Source organism: Saccostrea cucullata, unplaced genomic scaffold (assembly GCF_032062105.1).
Source record: "Saccostrea cucullata isolate Sc308-1 unplaced genomic scaffold, CSIRO_AGI_Scuc_v1 ctg4253, whole genome shotgun sequence".
In the NCBI taxonomy this organism is placed as follows: domain Eukaryota; kingdom Metazoa; phylum Mollusca; class Bivalvia; order Ostreida; family Ostreidae; genus Saccostrea; species Saccostrea cuccullata.
This window is the reverse complement of record NW_026939352.1, coordinates 55,419-77,846: the sequence shown is the minus strand read 5'-3', so window position 1 is coordinate 77,846 and position 22,428 is coordinate 55,419. Positions and strand designations below refer to the sequence as shown.

Here is a 22,428-nt window from a genome sequence, read left to right as displayed (position 1 = left end):
AGTAAGACCTTGTTCCAAGGTCAGGACAAATCAGAAAAACATTTGCAATCTTTGTACAAAGTATAAGCTTTCAGCGATTCTTCATTACAGAGCCAAAGTTTAAGCATGGAGAGGAATTTTTAGCTTACCTCAGCAAATTTTTTTTTGGGGGGGGGGGGGGGAGGAGGAAGGGAGCTTGTGTGATACTCTAAGCATAGGCACCCCAGATAAACGTTTTTGAAGCAGTTATCTTTTGAGCACTTTTATGCCCTACATAAATCAAAGATGCATGGAAGATGCTCCTAGTACCAGTGTATTTCATTGTACCAGTAAAGGTTTCAGATGCTAAATTCAGGACTAAATTTTCTAACCTTAAGGTAAGTCACTCCTGAAATTTGTTAAATCAAGGATTTTTGGAGAAGTATATTTTGGATAAGTACTCATAAAGTGTAACTCAAAATTGCAAAGAAAATAGGGGGTCAGTGTGCATCCTACTGATCTACGGTACATTTAATTTGACCTTTTTGCACTTAAATGTCATCTCTTTGTTTAATTACTTTAACCCTTATTATATTTGATCAGATGTAAGCATGGCAATAAATATAATCTTATTTTACGTAAAATAGTTTGAATAATATTTATCATTAAACAAATCTTGCAAATTAATGCGCGTAAATTATTGCGTGACCTTTTTGCACTAAAAAAAATAACATATTTTGGGGTATTAAAAACTTAATAGGCAATAAAAAATTTCTTATATCAAACTTTTTACAACTTAAGTGCTGATCAGTCACACATATCGAGTAGTTTAAAATAATGAAAGCAAAAGGTGGGGTCAGTGATGTTAATTTTGAAATATTTGTCAAATTATGTGATTTTCAGGAAAAATATGGTGTAAATTTGATCTTGACTTCTTTAACATATTTTCATTTTTTGGAAAAGTTTGTTGAGGGAAGATGTAAAACTTAATCTAAAAATATAAATTAAGACCTATATTAAATATTTTTAGCAATATCAAAAAAGGGAAAAAATTCTACAAAGAGGGGTTTGTTCTTACCCAGTTTTAAATTTGCGTGATTATTAATATTTTAACGTACCTTTAAATATTTTTTGTCGATTTGCAGCAGAATATACTTGCCAACCACTTAGCCATTTTCGAGTCCATTTTTCCACAATTCAGACAGAGCTATTCAATATAATTACATGTATACTTGTGATAAGCTTTAAATTCCCTTTAGAAATAAAAAGGTGCATGAAATATTGAAAATAAATATGTATTCGAAAGAGAGTGGGATTTAAAGAATATGAACTCAAATACATATAGACTCAAAGTTAGCATGAAAAGCATACCGTTGCATATAAGTAAAAATAACAAATTCGAACACACAAAATTATTTTAAGTTGCATTACAAAGATTGTTGTACATGTATATTGCTTAACGTCCCTCTAGTGAATTTTTCACTCATATGGAGACGCGACCACTAGCCGATGGAGAGCTGCAAATTTTGTACTATACTCAGCACAGAGGGCTATTGAGCAAGGAAGGGATCTTTTTTGAGCCAGCACAGACTGCGACACGGGACCTCGGTTAATACGGTCTTATCCGAGGTACCGGTCTTAACGTCCCAAAGTGGGATTCGAACCCGCGACGTAAGGATCAACCCTTTCCGCGACTGTAGAACAGACGCTCTAACCACTGCGCCACGCGGGCGACGCATTACAAAGAAATGCTGCACCTATTGAGTTATATTTTTGTTTGGGAATAAATCGCCTCTTTTTGTGATAATGCGACATCCTTAACAACTTTAAGACTGTTAACAAATTGCGATTTAGAGAAAAAGTTGACAGTCCATGCAAGTACAAAAATGGGAGGTTAACTTAAAAAACAAAGACATCACAAAGCGTAGCGTCCCCTTGCAAAGACCATAATATATACATTGTAAATCAGAATTAAATTTTCGGCATCGATACAGATGAAGCAACGTCACTTACGTTTTGCACAAAGGACAAACTACATAAACTTAGTAAATATATAACTCACAAACACACCCTCACACTCCCATAACGCGTTACTCTATCCTTTAACTCTGTCGTAGGGTTTGATAATAGGTTTAAACATAATACCAGTATGTTCATTACAACCTCGTAGTTTCGACACGCATGGATCAATATTTATGACAAAACCCACGAAACGTTAATAATTCCTGTAAGTGTTAGCTATTAGAGATTTAAACTGTAAACTTTTGGTGAATTTTTAGGAAAAAAAAAATGTTCTCTGATTTATCATTTATAGAATCAAAATGAAACTGTAAAGGTATTTCATTTGAAATATTTTTAACAGTTATATTGCAAGAATGGAAAAATTCTACCACAATTCTACCAGCGTGACGATCGTCTTGCCCTGTATGAAGCCATTCGAGATTACGTCACCAAATATGTCCATCTCTATTATGGTGCGTATTATTTTGTCTTTCTATCGAAGTTATTAATTATTCAATACTAGTAATTAGGAGACGAACAAAATACAAATCAAGTTAATAATAATCAAAATTAAGAAACATAAACATAGGCGTGACGATTTGTATAATTATATAACTGAAGCAAACTTTTAAGTCATATACATTTACTTGGTTGTAATGTTTTCTTTTATACATCAGACACAAGTGATAAAATTAAGGACGATCCTGAAATTCAAATCTTTGGACGTGAATTATCAATGCCTAAGTCCAAAGGAGGTTGCGGAATTTTGGTAATAATACTTTTTTCATTTGGATATTGTCTTATATACAGGTTATTATTTTTTCTAATGAATATGACATGTAATATAACTTTAATTCATCCCACAATCATTTGTAACAATCATTTAACTGTCACTACCTCTCTGGGACTTGATCATTTGGATCAAACTATACAATATATGTAATCTTTAAAAATCAAATGGATATTCAGCGGTCAAATTGTTTGCATAGGTTTGATAAACTTTGAGCCTTCTAGAAAAAAAAATGAAATTTCAGGTTCCAGGATCTTAAAAAAGGTGTTTGAGTGGAGATTTATTATTATTGTGAAAATTCATTATTTTTTAATGTCTTCCCCTTTGTACCAAACTAGGTGTTTAAGGATGAACTAAGTGCAAGTATTTGAGGAGCAAGAGTACTTATACCTAAGTTGTAAAATTGATGGTCTATTTCGGGTGTTCTATTGTATGTTGGAGCTCTTTATCGTTCAAATAGAAGATATGCGACTTTAAAAAAAACCCAAACAAACAAACAAACCTTATCTACATTTGGATCTCAAGCAGAACTAAATTAGAGGTACTGTGAGCAATGAGCTCACTAAATGATATCACCTGCCTACCATATGAATATAATGGCAGTGTCCATGTTTTGCTATGGGAAACCCAAAATATGTGTCAGATCAAAACGTAAAATAAGAGGTGCACAATGGCAATATGTAGTAAAGATTCTGTGAAAGGTTCATCAAATTTCATTCAGTAGTTTGAGGGGAGTTGCGAATAAGAGATGGGTATCCCAAAACGTAACAGACGGACGGACATACCGATTACTATATACCCTCCCGCTTTTCAAGTGGGGGTATAATAAACTATTATGACAAGTAGTGGTTCCTTTTCTAAAACTAAATAACATCATGGTCCAGGGGTTAGGGGTCCTGGTGGTAATTTAAGGAGGGTTTTCTTTATAAAAAATAAAAATATGTTGATATAGATCATCTCTGCATCGATTACGATGAGCCAGGGTGACCCCACCTTTTTATTGAAATTCATGTCTCCAGTCTCAAGAGTTTTGATGGGGGTATCTCTTCCCAGCATGTAGTGAAAATGATTTACTTTTGCAAATCCTTTTACTAGGTACAATGTACTTGGCTGGCAAAACGAGTACAACTTTAAAAATGAGCTGGAGGGTCTTTTTTACTATCAGCCTTGTAAAGTTCATAAACACATGTAAAGTGTTCTGGTTAAAAGCCAGACTTCCATAGTTCAATGGAAAACTTTTGCTCTTAATTGATGAGCAGAAGTTTTTTTCCAGTTATTATTCACCTATGGTAAAAAAAGATACATAATCAACATCTCGGGGGACCTTTAAATCCCTTAGGTACCTTAATTCAATTACTTCAATGAGGAAATCCACAGTATTTTCTTTGTATTAGGGTGTTCCATTCAAAGACGGGAAGTTCAATTCAGCAGAGGACTTGATACTTGTGTTCACTTCCGTTATTTACACCAGTAGTGTAGTTCATGCTGCTGTCAACTTTCCTCAGTACGATACCTATGGATTCCCCCCGAACTATCCACCAAAAATCAATGGAATACCCCCAAAGGATAAGGTACTGATTTAATTACTGACCAATATATATTGCAATTATTATGTCTCCCCGCAAGACTCTTCAATCGTCGATGCCCCCGATTTCTGGCCAGAGGGCATCAGCTACAGAAAATGGCATAGTATAGCGATTGGAGCAAAATCTGTGAGGAGCGGACATCCGAGGAAGACTGAAACTCCCAATACAACAATGAAAACAATAAAATGACACTATTATTCATATTGTTAACAGCATATATTGTGTTTTTGTTATTGTTCTCATTATCATTTCCAATGTTTAAAATATTATCTTGGAATGTCAGAGGTATTATTTCGTCTACCTTACCAGTCTGCGCTGTACTAGACAAAACTCAATGTGATGTTGCCATAATATGTGAACATAAAATTCTGCACAGATAGTATTCATGCAAACTACTTTAACTGTTCAATATCATCAAGTGAATGTCAATTTTGATAAGTTTTTGCAGTTCAGCATCGGTGCACAGTTTGTATTCCGTTATAGCCTCTGTGCAAGCTTTATACCATGCTAGGAGTTTACTGTAAGAGTCTTGCAAGATAATTCGTTTAGTTTGAAAATGTAGGGTGCACACAATGAAGTTCTGTAGCTGATGCCCTCTGGCCAGAAATCGGGGGCATCGACGATTGAAGAGTCTTGCGGGGAGACATAAAAACAACTTCATTGTGATAAACAACTGCATGCATCATTATCTCCAGTGCGCGGTAAAGGGGGAGTAGCTCTCTTAATCAAAAAAGACTTGCTCTTTTCTGTAAAACAAATAGAGGGTATTCAAACAGAATGTCTAGCAGATATAAAAGTCATGTCGCAGCAAAATACCCCTATTTATGTTCTTGGTGTTTATCTGCCATATGACGGCGACATTAATCATTATAGGTACATTGTTGACATTATGTACGGTTTATACGAGGATTATTCTCGGTATGGTGATGTTATTTTTGCTGGTGAATTACACACAAATGATGCCAAATCATCTATTTTTTGCAAACTTGTAGATCAATGTAATTTGTCAATTCCCCTAATCGATTTTCCTATTCAGGGCGAATTGTTCACTTTTGTACCAACTCAAACCATGTTAGATTACATTCTTTTTAATCATGATGTCACTGTACGTCATTACGAGATTCTCAAAGAAGGATCTATATCATTAACATCCGATCATTTACCTTTAGTGTTCACCCTATATTTTCAAACTAAACGAATTATCTTGCAAGACTCTTCCAGTAAACTCCTAGCATGGTATAAAGCTTGCACAGAGGCTATAACGGAATACAAACTGTGCACCGATGTTGAACTGCAAAAACTAATCAAAATTGACATTCACTCAGCTGATTTGAACAGTTCAATCAAGCAATAATAGAAATTTTATCATCTGTCTCTACTCGTTGTATTCCTATATCCAAGTTTAACCCACATACTAAACCTGGATGGACGAAGGCTGTCAAAGAATTTCACGTGACAGAGCGAGCTAAGCGCAGAAGCTGGATCCAAGATGGGAGACCCAGAGGTATGCAGTTCGACTCATACCGCGAATATAAGCGAGCTAAACGCGCTTTCAGAAATGCCCATGATAAGGAATACGACATCTTCCTCCAGTCAACATATCGCGAAATAGATGAAGCTGCTGAACTTGACATGCGTCTATTCTGGAAACTAGTCAAGCAAAGGCGCCCACGATCTTCTAGATTTTTTCCTGAGATCCGTGAAGCTTACGGGGATATCCGCTCGGAGCCAGACGGGACAGCAAATGCCTTCGTTGATTTCTTTGAAAATATCTATAAAAACAGCGACAACAAAAAGTTCGATGATCAGTTCAAAGACAAAGTAATCTCAGAAAACATGCGCATCAAGGCAGAATGCGGCAACTCCGATAGCTCCACTTTCATCTCGCATAGTGACCTCATTACCGCCATATCCTCCCTCAAACGTAGGAAAGCGCCAGGTGTCGACTATATGACGAATGAACACGTTCTTCATTCCGGCACCTCCATAGTTGCTTGTCTCAGCAAACTGTACAACGCTGTAATTAGTGTCGGTTGTGTCCCCTTACAGTGGAAACGCGGCTTAATCGCTCCAATATATAAAGGAGATTCCAAACCTAAACACTCATGTAACAGCTACCATCCAGTTGCCCTGTTGCCTTTCTCTTCAAAATATTCAAAAATCATCTCTGTCAAAATAACTTCCTTAGAACTCTCTCAACCTTTTCCAAATATACAACAGCAAGATTTTCAGAAAGGATTAGGATGTCTTACAGCCTCATTTAATCTTCATGAAACTCTGTATCACAATCTTGAGATGGGAAGTAATGTCTACATAAGTTTTTTAGATACAAGTAAAGCGTTTGATACTGTTTGGAGACAAGGTTTGATGTTAAAATTACATTAGTTAGGCATCTCAGGTCAAATCTGGAAAATCATCGACGACTGTCATATCAACACTGAAAGCGCTATAATTGTTAATCAAACTATGTCTCGTTGGTTCCCCGTACAACATGGTGTCAGGCAAGGAGGTATTCTTTCAACTTTCCTCTATCGTGTTTTCATTAACGACTTGTTAAATTAACTACAACCCAAGAACTCAAACCACACTAGTGCTGTTATATTCGATAACAATTACCACTCTCCAGCTCTCGTAGATGACATCGCATGCATTGCACTCTCTCCCTCATCTCTGCAGTCGATGATGAACATTGCATATCAATATGCCTGTCTTTGGCGTTTTGAATAAAACGCTTCTAAGTCAAGCATCCTGCAATTCCGTGCTAAAGGCTTAAGTCATCCTGCAGAAAAAGACATTAACTTGGGAGACTCTAAAATACAATATGGAAACGTCTATAAACATCTAGGAATTACTATTAGCAACAACACTAAATCAAGATCTCGAGTCATCAACTCTTGCTCCAAGGGTTGGAAATCATTCTACGCATTAACTGACATGCATATATCTCTTGTAAACCCAGTGACGATGTCTCATCTCTACAGAACTATAGTCATGCCATCCGTTCTTTATGGTTGTGAACTGTGGAACCACATGGTGAACCAAGATATAAGACGCCTCAACACACTGCAACACGGAGTATGCAAACAAGTTTTGAACCTTCTTAAACTTAGCAGATCAGACATTTGTGAACAACTCATGGGTCTTCTACCAATCACTGCGGAAATTGATACCAGGAAACTTCTTTTCTTTGGCAGACTTTGTAGACTAGATCTCAACTATCTTTCAAAAAAGATCTTTACATCACGCCTTCTCTCCTTCCTCTATCAACTAACTGGAACTGGAGACCAAATGGGATTCATTCCGGATGCATTGTTCCTTCTTCAGACGTATGAACTCTCACATTATTTGAATACCTGGCTTTCTTCTGGATCGTTCCCATCAAAATTATTATGGAAATCTATAGTGCGTTCAGCTGTTTACAAAAGCCACACTCTCCAAAGCATCGATCGAACTGTGTTTGACCCAGACGTTCTCAGATTTAATGCTGTATTTTTTATATCGAAACCTTTCAGCATGTGGAAAATTGCAGATTCTTTCAAAGAAATTCGAAACTTTAAATTCATCTGCAAACTTATTGCATTAAAACCCGCTCAAATTCCGTTTACATGCATGTTATGCGGTTACCCTATTACAGACGTTTTTTCACATGCGACAATATCCTGTTCAGCCCTCTTGAACCAACATAACATGTGGTGGAACTCTCTCTTAGAATCGTCTGACGTGCACCTTGAAGCTGAATTATGTGGTCTTCCTGAAGACGAGTTATTCATCATTCTTCTTGGAAGACCACCACTTACAATCTTGTCAGCAGAAAAAGAAATCCAGTTTAGAAAACTGAATTACGTATACATCATCTCCTCTTGTGCACTGTACAATAGACAATGCAATCTAAGATTTGTAAATGGATAACCCCGACCCCTGCTTGGATGGCTATCCTTTACATAAAATAGTGCATCATATGCATGTGTAATATTTTCTGCTTTTTTCAGTTTTGTGTATTTTTGTTCTTTTTTTTTCCCTTCTTTTTATGACTTACAATATGTACTCCTGTTTTTCTTACATTGTGATTGAGTTATAATTTATATGTCATTGTCATGTCAAAAATCTCTGTAACAGAGGAAATAAAAGATGAATGAATGAATGGTATAGACCGTTTCACGATAACTGCGGTACTGCTCTTTTGCAGGGCAAAATGATATAGTTTGGTGAAATATGACGTAAGAGTAATTGTTAGATATACGTCATTTAATGATCTCTCAACAAAAACTTAGCCAAACGTTATTATTTTGCCCTGCTAAAGAGTAGTACCGCAGTTACCGTTAAGGGGCTAATTGTATTACCGGTATACCTGAATCTCCTGCATACGGGTTTTATATCTCTTATTTGATTCAATAAAAGACAGAGCTTCCACCATTTTTCTTTTAACAAGTGAATTTGATAATGATATTTGACCTTGATTTTTGTGTAGATTATAGACGTCTTTCTCATATAACTTATAAAAGTCTGTATATTTAGTTTTTATATGATACACAAGATAGGACACAAGAAAGGCAGTTGCAATTCTCCATAATAATTGCATTCCAACAAGGAAGACGCCGAAATCAGAGGACCACAATTCCGTCATTTTTTCATTGTATTTCATGTTATTTATTTATATTGCAGGGTTACTTTTTTTTTAATTCAGAAGCCATTGCAGGAAGAGGAAGTAGTGAAGGCTCTTATTGACAGGGCTACCACTATGGACACAATGATTATCACGAAAATACTGAGTGCACGAAGTACTAACGCTCTCGGTGACTTTGAAGTGAACTATATCTATGACCCGCCAGCAGTAGCGATTGTGGAAGAGTAAGGCATCTTAATTGTTACGTTTAAATTCATATTTTTAAAAGAAACAGTCAGTCTTTTACACTAATTCTCTTTTTTTCTTGTTTTTTCTCTCTCACAATTTAGACAGTAATCAAATCCTCTACAAAAATCACGTTTACTGAAACTCCTTTTTTACGCTGTTGTCACATTGCCTTCTCCAAGATGTTTTGTGGATGGAATTTTTTTTTAATTTTGAACTAGGATAAAATTTAGGGCGACAAACAGTTTTTATAGAAATCTGGTCCCAATGTAAAAGTCAATGAACAAAAGTTCATTTTCTCCACACACAATATATGGAGGTGTCCCGTTGTTTTGAAACAAGTTGCAGAGATAACAAATTATTAGCGATTGTTAATGTTTGCAGCGATAACAATACTTTATTTTTCATTTTTACACGTAACAATGTAACTTTTAAAAGTAAATGTATGCATTTAAATGTACATACAGAAGCAAATGCAAAGAGTCTGGAAAAATAATTAAAGCTAGGATGAAATTTCTCAACCGTTAAAAAATGCTGCTGTGTATAGAAATTAACTTTATAATGTGGTAGATCCTCAATTCCGAACAAAAGTTAAAATTCAATCCTTTCACCAGAATATGGCGACGTCTCTTTATAAGTGAAAAAATCTCAAAAGGGGTAAAAAAAAAAAAACACCAACATGCAATGTGGCAATAGATCTAAAATTATACCCCAAAAATGTATATATTTTTACAGATTCAGGAAAGATCTGAAAAATATCAGTTCAAAGATTCATGAAAGAAACGAAAAGTTGGAGCGAGGGTATGAATATCTTCTGCCGCAGGAAATCCCGAATTCCATCAGCATTTGATTCTGCATGAAGTATTAAAAGTGATATTTGTGAACGCATCTTTTTTAAACAAGCTATCCTTGTATTCATATTTCAGAATTATTTTGTGATTCTATTTCTGTTTTAATATAGACATATATAATTTTAAAATAAATTGGTTAATAATGTTTTGATGAATGTAAATACTTGTAGAAATTATTTATGAAATACATACATTTTCAGAAATGAGATGTGTTAACATGGCATGCAGAATGTTCATAGCTTCAGATGTATTAGAAATGACGTATTCATTGTATACATTAAGAAGTGAAAAACTTTATGCTGAAATTTATTTACGAGTATTCCCTCCATTGTCTACGTATTTAATGGCATAGACAAGAAAATTTAGTCTCTCTGAGATTTCTGTATATTGAGAGAGGTTATATTAAATTTAATATGTACGTATATGTAAGATGAAATACATCAAAGATGGATTTTATAATTAAATTCAATTTCCACTTTCTAATTTGTCCCTCTATATATTGGCATCGTCCTCGCCTTGTTCACTTATATTCATTCCTATGATGAAACAACAAAATATGTTGAATACTTTATTATGTTCAAGATTCTTTGATTTCTTTTTTAAAATCTATAGTTTGTTTTCATCAATTTATCTGATATAACAGGGGTCTACAAAGAACAAAATAGCCATGGCAAATACACCAAACATTTACTAGCTTTAGAATACTTTTCCTTCTTATATATCAATACAAATAACCAAACATATTTATTTTGAATAGATCGGTTTTTATTTCAGGAAAGCACCCACTTTTCCCAAGAAAACTATTTGAAAAGAAGCAAAATCTTGCTTTGTAAAAAAAAAAACTCATACAGTTTGTGCAGTTCGTATTTAAATTTTCTCGTGTCTTTCTTGTTTGGCAAGTGCTGTACAACTGGGTAGTTTCATAGATATATAATTCCTTATGATTTCATTTTCCATCATTAACGGAGCCAACTAGGATTCTCACTGAGTCAAAACTACAGTAGAGAAACTCTTTAATTTTTTACCGTATGTAACTTACATTGACTTCAGTGTACATGCCAAGTTAAGTGAAAGGTTTTTCCAGGGACTGTCTCAAAAACAGGTGTAGCTACTTAATAAATATATGGGGAAATGCTAATTTTTTGCTCTTCAAAGCACATTATACTAAAGTTACAATTGATGTTTTGCTCATATTAGAAAATGTTATGAGTAATGGTATTTTGTACATTGTATGTTCTAATCATTTAGTTTCTAGAATAGACATCTCAAAATACCCAAACGAAATTTTACTGTTTTTAAGGAATACTACAAATATGACAGATACAAAGGAGTTATACAAAAAATTACAAGGTTGTAAGCTTGTCGAATTTCTGTGTATACATTTTCAAGACCTTATATTGTACACTTTGGCTTTTATAACATTTTGTTATCCCATCCATAAGAACTTTAGTTTATCCTAACGTTACAAACATATTTTTTTCGACGTCAATCTAGCTATCGTTTAAAAAATCGTTTTAAAAACTTACTAACGCTCTTTTGTGAAGGAGTCGAGAAAGCTCTAAACCTAGTCGGCCCCCTTAAGTTTAGAAAATAAGACAATTCATCCTTCGAAATACCTTCAAATTGTACGTATATAAAATGTAAGGTTAAGCTAATTGATCCTTTTTTTACGAAAGTCGTCGTGTATTTGGCAACATGGGTTATACATGTGACATATAGCTTGGTTTTTTTTAAAATCCAATCAAATGATACGTTCCAACCATAATTAGATTACATGTACACTATGTATTTGAATGGTCCATATGCAATTTTTACCCGATTCCATTTCATATGTGTAGGCAGAGTAGGGTGCCATGTTTAACAAATGAATTATAGATTTATAGAAAATGCCAAATAAAATTGCATAAGCCAAGTAAACTTGTAAATAGACAATTCAACCGTCCCTGGCTTGTTTCCTACATGTAACATACAAGGATATAATAAATATCCGGGTCAGTGGTCAGATGGTGATGGTGTGCAAAGTTCAAATACGAAACATAAGAACGACGTCCTTTATCATCTTATAACTACTGTATTTCATTACTTCACCAGTAATCAACTCAAGTAATATCTGCAATGACAAGCTACGAAATTCAAGTGAAGACAGGGGATAAACTGGGTGCGGGTACAGATGCCAACATAGATATTGTTCTACTGGGGAGCTGTGGGAAGCAAACAAAAACTTTAAGACTGTTAACAAATTGCGATTAAGAGAAAAAGTTGACAGTCCATGCAAGTACAAAAATGGGAGGTTAACTTAAAAAACAAAGACATCACAAAGCGTAGCATCCCCTTGCAAAGACCATAATATATAAATCAGAATTAAATTTTCGGCATCGATACAGATGAAGCAACGTCACTTACGTTTTGCACAAAGGACAAACTACATAAACTTAGTAAATATATAACTCACAAACACACCCTCACACTCCCATAACGCGTTACTCTATCCTTTAACTCTGTCGTAGGGTTTGATAATAGGTTTAAACATAATACCAGTATGTTCATTACAACCTCGTAGTTTTGACATGCATGGATCAATATTTATGACAAAATCCACGAAATGTTAATAATTCCTGTAAGTGTTAACCATTAGAGCTTTAAACTGTAAACTTTTGGTGAATTTTTAGAAAAAAAATGTTCCTTGATTTATCATTAATAGAATGAAAATGAAACTGTAAAGGTATTTCATTTGAAATATTTTTGACAGTTATATTGCAAGGATGGAAGAATTCTACCCACATTTTATCAGCGTGACGATCGTCTTGACCTGTATGAAGCCATTCGAAATTACGTCACCAAATATGTCCATCTCTATTATGGTGCGTATTATTTTGTCTTTCTATCGAAATTATTAATTTTTCAATACTAGTAATTGGGAGACGAACAAAATACAAATCAAGTTAATAATAACCAAAATTAAGAAACATAAACATAGGCGTGACGATATGTATACATAACTGAAGCAAACTTTTAAGTCATATACATTTACTTGGTTGTAATATGTTTTCTTTTATACATCAGACACAAGTGATAAAATTAAGGACGATCCTGAAATTCAAATCTTTGGACGTGAATTATCAATGCCTAAGTCCAAAGGAGGTTGCGGAATTTTGGTAATAATACTTTTTTCATTTGGATATTGTCTTATATACAGGTTATTATTTTTTCTAATGAATATGACATGTAATATAACTTTAATTCATCCCACAATCATTTGTAACAATCATTTAACTGTCACTACCTCTCTGGGACTTGATCATTTGGATCAAACTATACAATATATGTAATCTTTAAAAATCAAATGGATATTCAGCGGTCAAATTGTTTGCATAGGTTTGATAAACTTTGAGTCTTCTAGGAAAAAAAGTGAAATTTCAGGTTCCAGGATCTTAAAAAAAGGTGTTTGAGTGGAGATTTATTATTATTGTGAAAATTCATTATTTTTTAATGTCTTCCCCACTGTACCAAACTAGGTGTTTAAGGATGAACTAAGTGCAAGTATTTGAGGAGCAAGAGTACTTATACCTAAGTTGTAAAATTGATGGTCTATATCGGGTGTTCTGTTGTATGTTGGAGCTCTTTGTCGTTCAAATAGAAGATATGCGACTTTTAAAAAACAAACAAACAAACAAACAAACCTTATCTACATTTGGATCTCAAGCAGAACTAAATTAGAGGTACTGTGAGCAATGAGCTCACTAAATGATATCACCTGCCTACCATATGAATATAATGGCAGTGTCCATGTTTTGCTATGGGAAACCCAAAATATGTGTCAGATCAAAACGTAAAATAAGAGGTGCACAATGGCAATATGTAGTAAAGATTCTGTGAAAGGTTCATCAAATTTCATTCAGTAGTTTGAGGGGAGTTGCGAATAAGAGATGGGTATCCCAAAACGTAACAGACGGACGGACATACCGATTACTATATACCCTCCCGCTTTTCAAGTGGGGGTATAATAAACTATTATGACAAGTAGTGGTTCCTTTTCTAAAACTAAATAACATCATGGTCCAGGGGTTAGGGGTCCTGGTGGTAATTTAAGGAGAGTTTTTTTTCTTTATAAAAAATAAAAATATGTTGATATAGATCACCTCTGCATCGATTACGATGAGCCAGGGTGACCCAACCTTATTAGTGAAATTCATGTCTCCAGTCTCAAGAGTTTTGATGGGGGTATCTCTTCCCAGCATGTAGTGAAAATGATTTACTTTTGCAAATCCTTTTACTAGGTACAATGTACTTGGCTGGCAAAACGAGTACAACTTTAAAAATGAGCTGGAGGGTCTTTTTTACTATCAGCCTTGTAAAGTTCATAAAAACATATAAAGTGTTCTGGTTAAAAGCCAGACTTCCATAGTTCAATGGAAAACTTTTGCTCTTAATTGATGAGCAGAAGTTATTTTCCAGTTATTATTCACCTATGGTAAAAAAAGATACATAATCAACATCTCGGGGGACCTTTAAATCCCTTAGGTACCTTAATTCAATTACTTCAATGAGGAAATCCACAGTATTTTCTTTGTATTAGGGTGTTCCATTCAAAGACGGGAAGTTCAATTCAGCAGAGGACTTGATACTTGTGTTCACTTCCGTTATTTACACCAGTAGTGTAGTTCATGCTGCTGTCAACTTTCCTCAGTACGATACCTATGGATTCCCCCGAACTATCCACCAAAAATCAATGGAATACCCCCAAAGGATAAGGTACTGATTTAATTACTGACCAATATATATTGCAATTATTATGTCTCCCCGCAAGACTCTTCAATCGTCGATGCCCCCGATTTCTGGCCAGAGGGCATCAGCTACAGAAAATGGCATAGTATTCGCGATTGGAGCAAAATCTGTGAGGAGCGGACATCCGAGGAAGACTGAAACTCCCAATACAACAATGAAAACAATAAAATGACACTATTATTCATATTGTTAACAGCATATATTGTGTTTTTGTTATTGTTCTCATTATCATTTCCAATGTTTAAAATATTATCTTGGAATGTCAGAGGTATTATTTCGTCTACCTTACCAGTCTGCGCTGTACTAGACAAAACTCAATGTGATGATGCCATAATATGTGAACATAAACTTAACAGTTATTCTGCATCTTACCTTGATAGTATTCAAGTGAATGTCAATTTTGATAAGTTTTTGCAGTTCAGCATCGGTGCACAGTTTGTATTCCGTTATAGCCTCTGTGCAAGCTTTATACCATGCTAGGAGTTTACTGTAAGAGTCTTGCAAGATAATTCGTTTAGTTTGAAAATGTAGGGTGCACACAATGAAGTTCTGTAGCTGATGCCCTCTGGCCAGAAATCGGGGGCATCGACGATTGAAGAGTCTTGCGGGGAGACATAAAAACAACTTCATTGTGATAAACAACTGCATGCATCATTATCTCCAGTGCGCGGTAAAGGGGGAGTAGCTCTCTTAATCAAAAAAGACTTGCTCTTTTCTGTAAAACAAATAGAGGGTATTCAAACAGAATGTCTAGCAGGTATAAAAGTCATGTCGCAGCAAAATACCCCTATTTATGTTTTTGGTGTTTATCTGCCATATGACAGCGACATTAATCATTATAGGTACATTGTTGACATTATGTACGGTTTATACGAGGATTATTCTCAGTATGGTGATGTTATTTTTGCTGGTGAATTACACACAAATGATGCCAAATCATCTATTTTTTGACAACTTGTAGATCAATGTAATTTGTCAATTCCCCTAATCGATTTTCCTATTCAGGGCGAATTGTTCACTTTTGTACCAACTCAAACCATGTTAGATTACATTCTTTTTAATCATGATGTCACTGTACGTCATTACGAGATTCTCAAAGAAGGATCTATATCATTAACATCCGATCATTTACCTTTAGTGTTCACCCTACATTTTCAAACTAAACGAATTATCTTGCAAGACTCTTCCAGTAAACTCCTAGCATGGTATGAAGCTTGCACAGAGGCTATAACGGAATACAAACTGTGCACCGATGCTGAACTGCAAAAACTAATCAAAATTGACATTCACTCAGCTGATGGTATTGAACAGTTCAATCAAGCAATAATAGAAATTTTATCATCTGTCTCTACTCGTTGTATTCCTATATCCAAGTTTAACCCACATACTAAACCTGGATGGACGAAGGCTGTCAAAGAATTTCACGTGACAGAGCGAGCTAAGCGCAGAAGCTGGATCCAAGATGGGAGACCCAGAGGTATGTAGTTCGACTCATACCGCGAATATAAGCGAACTAAACGCGCTTTCAGAAATGCCCATGATAAGGAATACGACATCTTCCTCCAGTCAACATATCGCGAAATAGATGAAGCTGCTGAACTTGACATGCGTCTATTCTGGAAACTAGTCAAGCAAAGGCTCCCACGATCTTCCAGAGTTTTTCCTGATATCCGTGAAGCTTACGGGGATATCCGCTCGGAGCAAGACGGGATAGCAAATGCCTTCGCTGATTTCTTTGAAAATATCTATAAAAACAGCGACAACAAAAAGTTCGATGATCAGTTCAAAGACAAAGTAATCTCAGAATACATGCGCATCAAGGCAGAATGCGGCAACTCCGATAGCTCCACTTTCATCTCGCATAGTGACATCATTACCGCCATATCCTACCTCAAACGTAGGAAAGCGCCAGGCGTCGACTATATGACCAATGAACACGTTCTTCATTCCGGCACCTCCATAGTTGCTTGTCTCAGCAAACTGTACAACGCTGTAATTAGTGTCGGTTGTGTCCCCTTACAGTGGAAACGCGGCTTAATCGCTCCCATATATAAAGGAGATTCCAAACCTAAAAACTCATGTAACAGCTACCATCCAGTTGCCCTGTTGCCTTTCTCTTCAAAATATTCAAAAAAATCATCTCTGTCAAAATAACTTCCTTAGAACTCTCTCAACCTTTTCCAAATATACAACAGCAAGGTTTTCAGAAAGGATTAGGATGTCTTACAGCCTCATTTAATCTTCATGAAACTCTGTATCACAATCTTGAGATGGGAAGTAATGTCTACATAAGTTTTTTAGATACAAGTAAAGCGTTTGATACTGTTTGGAGACAAGGTTTGATGTTAAAATTACATTAGTTAGGCATCTCAGGTCAAATCTGGAAAATCATCGACGACTGTCATATCAACACTGAAAGCACTGTAATTGTTAATCAAACTATGTCTCGTTGGTTCCCCGTACAACATGGTGTCAGGCAAGGAGGTATTCTTTCAACTTTCCTCTATCGTGTTTTCATTAACGACTTGTTAAATGAACTACAACCCAAGAACTCAAACCCCACTAGTGCTGTTATATTCGATAACAATTACCACTCTCCAGCTCTCGCAGATGACATCGCATGCATTGCACTCTCTCCCTCATCTCTGCAGTCGATGATGAACATTGCATATCAATATGCCTGTCTATGGCGTTTTGAATACAACGCTTCTAAGTCAAGCATCCTGCAATTCCGTGCTAAAGGCTTAAGTCATCCTGCAGAAAAAGACATTAACTTGGGAGACTCTAAAATACAATATGGAAACGTCTATAAACATCTAGGAATTACTATTAGCAACAACACTAAATCAAGATCTCGAGTCATCAACGCTTGCTCCAAGGGTTGGAAATCATTCTACGCATTAACTGACATGCATATATCTCTTGTAAACCCAGTGACGATGTCTCATCTCTACAGAACTATAGTCATGCCATCCGTTCTTTATGGTTGTGAACTGTGGAACCACATGGTGAACCAAGATATAAGACGCCTCAACACACTGCAACACGGAGTATGCAAACAAGTTTTGAACCTTCTTAAACTTACCAGATCAGACATTTGTGAACAACTCATGGGTCTTCTACCAATCACTGCGGAAATTGATACCAGGAAACTTCTTTTCTTTGGCAGACTTTGTAGACTAGATCTCAACTATCTTTCAAAAAAGATCTTTACATCATGCCTTTTCTCCTTCCTCTATCAACTAACTGGAACTGGAGACCAAATGGGATTCATTCCGGATGCATTGTTCCTTCTTCAGACGTATGAACTCTCACATTACTTGAATACCTGGCTTTCTTCTGGATCGTTCCCATCAAAATTATTATGGAAATCTATAGTGCGTTCAGCTGTTTACAAAAACCACACTCTCCAAAGCATCGATCGAACTGTGTTTGACCCAGACGTTCTCAGATTTATTGCTGTATTTTTTATATCGAAACCTTTCAGCATGTGGAAAATTGTAGATTCTTTCAAAGAAATTCGAAACTTTAAATTCATCTGCAAACTTATTGCATTAAAACCCGCTCAAATTCCGTTTAGATGCATGTTGCGGTTACTCTATTACAGACGTTTTTTCACATGCGACAATATCCTGTTCAGCCCTCTTGAACCAACATAACATGTGGTGGAACTCTCTCTTAGAATCGTCTGACGTGCACCTTGAAGCTGAATTATGTGGTCTTCCTGAAGACGAGTTATTCATCATTCTTCTTGGAAGACCACCACTTACAATCTTGTCAGCAGAAAAAGAAATCCAGTTTAGAAAACTGAATTACGTATACATCATCTCTTCTTGTGCACTGTACAATAGACAATGCAATCTAAGATTTGTAAATGGATAACCCCGACCCCCTGCTTGGATGGCTATCCTTTACATAAAATAGTGCATCATATGCATGTGTAATATTTTCTGCTTTTTTCAGTTTTGTGTATTTTTGTTCTTTTTTTCCCTTCTTTTTATGACTTACAATATGTACTCCTTTTTTTCTTACATTGTGATTGAGTTATAATTTATATGTCATTGTCATGTCAAAAATCTCTGTAACAGAGGAAATAAAAGATGAATGAATGAATGGTATAGACCGTTTCACGATAACTGCGGTACTGCTCTTTTGCAGGGCAAAATGATATAGTTTGGTGAAATATGATGTAAGAGTAACTGTTAGATATACGTCATTTAATTATCTCTCAACAAAAACTAAGCCAAACGTTATTATTTTGCCCTGCTAAAGAGTAGTACCGCAGTTACCGTGAAGGGGCTAATTGTATTACCGGTATACCTGAATCTCCTGCATACGGGTTTTATATCTCTTATTTGATTCAATAAAAGACAGAGCTTTCACCATTTTTCTTTTAACAAGTGAATTTGATAATGATATTTGACCTTGATTTTTGTGTAGATTATAGAAGTCTTTCTCATAACTTATAAAAGTCTGTATATTTAGTTTTATATGATACACAAGACAGGACACAAGAAAGGCAGTTGCAATTCTCCATAATAATTGCATTCCAACAAGGAAGACGCAGAAATCAGAGGACCACAATTCCGTCATTTTTTCATTGTATTTCATGTTATTTATTTATATTGCAGGGTTACCTTTTTTTTTTAATTCAGAAGCCATTGCAGGAAGAGGAAGTAGTGAAGGCTCTTATTGACAGGGCTACCACTATGGACACAATGATTATCACGAAAATACTGAGTGCACGAAGTACTAACGCTCTCGGTGACTTTGAAGTGAACTATATCTATGACCCGCCAGCAGTAGCGATTGTGGAAGAGTAAGGCATCTTAATTGTTACGTTTATATTCATATTTTTAAAAGAAACAGTCAGTCTTTTACACTAATTCTCTTTTTTTTCTTGTTTTTTCTCTCTCACAATTTAGACAGTAACCAAATCCTCTACAAAAATCACGTTTACTGAAACTCCTTTTACATTTTACGCTGTTGTCACATTGCCTTCTCCAAGAGGTTTTGTGGATGGAATTTTTTTTTTAATTTTGAACTAGGATAAAATTTAGGACGAAAAACAGTTTTTATAGAAATCTGGTCCCAATGTAAAAGTCAGTGAACAAAAGTTCATTTTCTCCACACACAATATATGGAGGTGTCCCGTTGTTTTGAAACAAGTTGCAGAGCTAACAAATTGTTAGCGATTGTTAATGTTTGCAGCGATAACAATACTTTATTTTTCATTTTTACACGTAACAATGTAACTTTTAAAAGTAAATGTATGCATTTAAATGTACATACAGAAGCAAATGCAAAGAGTCTGGAAAAATAATTAACGCTAGGATGAAATTTCTCAACCGTTAAAAAATGCTGCTGTGTATAGAAATTAACTTTTTAATGTGGTAGATCCTCAATTCCGAACAAAAGTTAAAAATTCAATCCTTTCACCAGAATATGGCGACGTCTCTTTATAAGTGAAAAAATCTCAAAAGGGGTAAAAAAAAAACCACCAACATGCAATGTGGCAATAGATCTAAAATTATACCCCAAAAATGTATATATTTTTACAGATTCAGGAAAGATCTGAAAAATATCAGTTCAAAGATTCATGAAAGAAACGAAAAGTTGGAGCGAGGGTATGAATATCTTCTGCCGCAGGAAATCCCGAATTCCATCAGCATTTGATTCTGCATGAAGTATTAAAAGTGATATTTGTGAACGCATCTTTTTTAAACAAGCTATCCTTGTATTCATATTTCAGAATTATTTTGTGATTCTATTTCTGTTTTAATATAGACATATATAATTTTAAAATAAATTGATTAATAATGTTTTGATGAATGTAAATACTTGTAGAAATTATTTATGAAATACATACATTTTCAGAAATGAGATGTGTTAACATGGCATGCAGAATGTTCATAGCTTCAGATGTATTAGAAATGACGTATTCATTGTATACATTAAGAAGTGAAAAACTTTATGCTGAAATTTATTTACGAGTATTCCCTCCATTGCCTACGTATTTAATGGCATAGACAAGAAATTTTAGTCTCTCTGAGATTTCTGTATATTGAGAGAGGTTATATTAAATTTAATATGTACGTATATGTAAGATGAAATACATCAAAGATGGATTTTATAATTAAATTCAATTTCCACTTTCTAATTTGTCCCTCTATATATTGGCATCGTCCTCGCCTTGTTCACTTATATTCATTCCTATGATGAAACAACAAAATATGTTGAATACTTTATTATGTTCAAGATTCTTTGATTTCTTTTTTAAAATCTATAGTTTGTTTTCATCAATTTATCTGATATAACAGGGGTACTACAAAGAACAAAACAGCCATGGCAAATACACCAAACATTTACTAGCTTTAGAATACTTTTCCTTCTTATATATCAATACAAATAACCAAACATATTTATTTTGAATAGATCGGTTTTTATTTCAGGAAAGCACCCACTTTTCCCAAGAAAACTATTTGAAAAGAAGCAAAATCTTGCTTTGTAAAAAAAAAAAAAAACTCATACAGTTTGTGCAGTTCGTATTTAAATTTTCTCGTGTCTTTCTTGTTTGGCAAGTGCTGTACAACTGGGTAGTTTCATAGATATATAATTCCTTATGATTTCATTTTCCATCATTAACGGAGCCAACTAGGATTCTCACTGAGTCAAAACTACAGTAGAGAAACTCTTTAATTTTATACCGTATGTAACTTACATTGACTTCAGTGTACATGCCAAGTTAAGTGAAAGGTTTTTCCAGGGACTGTCTCAAAAACAGGTGTAGCTACTTGATAAATATATGGGGAAATGCTAATTTTTTGCTCTTCAAAGCACATTATACTAAAGTTACAATTGATGTTTTGCTCATATTAGAAAATGTTATGAGTAATGGTATTTTGTACATTGTATGTTCTAATCATTTAGTTTCTAGAATAGACATCTCAAAATGCCCAAACGAAATTTTACTGTTTTTAAGGAATACTACAAATATGACAGATACAAAGGAGTTATACAAAAAATTACAAAGTTGTAAGCTTGTCGAATTTCTGTGTATACATTTTCAAGACCTTATATTGTACACTTTGGCTTTTATAACATTTTGTTATCCCATCCATAAGAACTTTAGTTTATCCTAACGTTACAAACATATTTTTTCGACGTCAATCTAGCTATCGTTTAAAAAATCGTTTTAAAAACTTACTAACGCTCTTTTATGAAGGAGTCGAGAAAGCTCTAAACCTAGTCGGCCCCCTTAAGTTTAGAAAATAAGACAATGCATCCTTCGAAATACCTTCAAATTGTACGTATATAAAATGTAAGGTTAAGCTAATTGATCCTTTTTTTTTTACGAAAGTCATCGTGTATTTGGCAACATGGGTTATACATGTGACATATAGCTTGGTTTTTTTAAAAATCCAATCAAATGACACGTTCCAACCATAATTAGATTACATGTACACTATGTATTTGAATGGTCCATATGCAATTTTTACCCGATTCCATTTCATATGTGTAGGCAGAGTAGGGTGCCATGTTTAACAAATGAATTATAGATTTATAGAAAATGCCAAATAAAATTGCATAAGCCAAGTAAACTTGTAA

At 34.8% G+C, this 22,428-nt stretch overlaps 1 protein-coding gene and 1 pseudogene across 1 annotated transcript; both read left to right on the top strand.

Moving 5' to 3' along the window:
- Positions 1-275: 275 nt before the first annotated feature.
- LOC134252936 (allene oxide synthase-lipoxygenase protein-like) lies at positions 276-10,099 on the top strand. The gene is made up of 6 exons (XM_062735468.1): positions 276-356; positions 2,321-2,432; positions 2,637-2,728; positions 4,144-4,320; positions 9,020-9,183; positions 9,920-10,099. The coding sequence occupies exons 1-6, from the start codon at positions 276-278 to the stop codon at positions 10,032-10,034; spliced, it is 741 nt and encodes a 246-aa protein (XP_062591452.1). The 3' UTR covers positions 10,035-10,099.
- A 2,538-nt stretch (positions 10,100-12,637) lies between these two features.
- LOC134252935 (polyunsaturated fatty acid 5-lipoxygenase-like) lies at positions 12,638-20,688 on the top strand (annotated as a pseudogene).
- Positions 20,689-22,428: the final 1,740 nt, after the last annotated feature.

What these genes read in the sequence shown, in the direction of transcription:
- LOC134252936 (XM_062735468.1), top strand. Translation starts at nt 276, where the DNA reads ATGCTCCTAGTACCAGTGTATTTCATTGTACCAGTAAAGGTTTCAGAT. An exon ending in CTAAATTTTCTAACCTTAAG is followed by an intron (nt 357 to 2,320) that starts GTAAGTCACTCC and finishes TATTTTTAACAG; the next exon opens with TTATATTGCAAGAATGGAAA. An exon ending in GAATACCCCCAAAGGATAAG is followed by an intron (nt 4,321 to 9,019) that starts GTACTGATTTAA and finishes TTTTTAATTCAG; the next exon opens with AAGCCATTGCAGGAAGAGGA.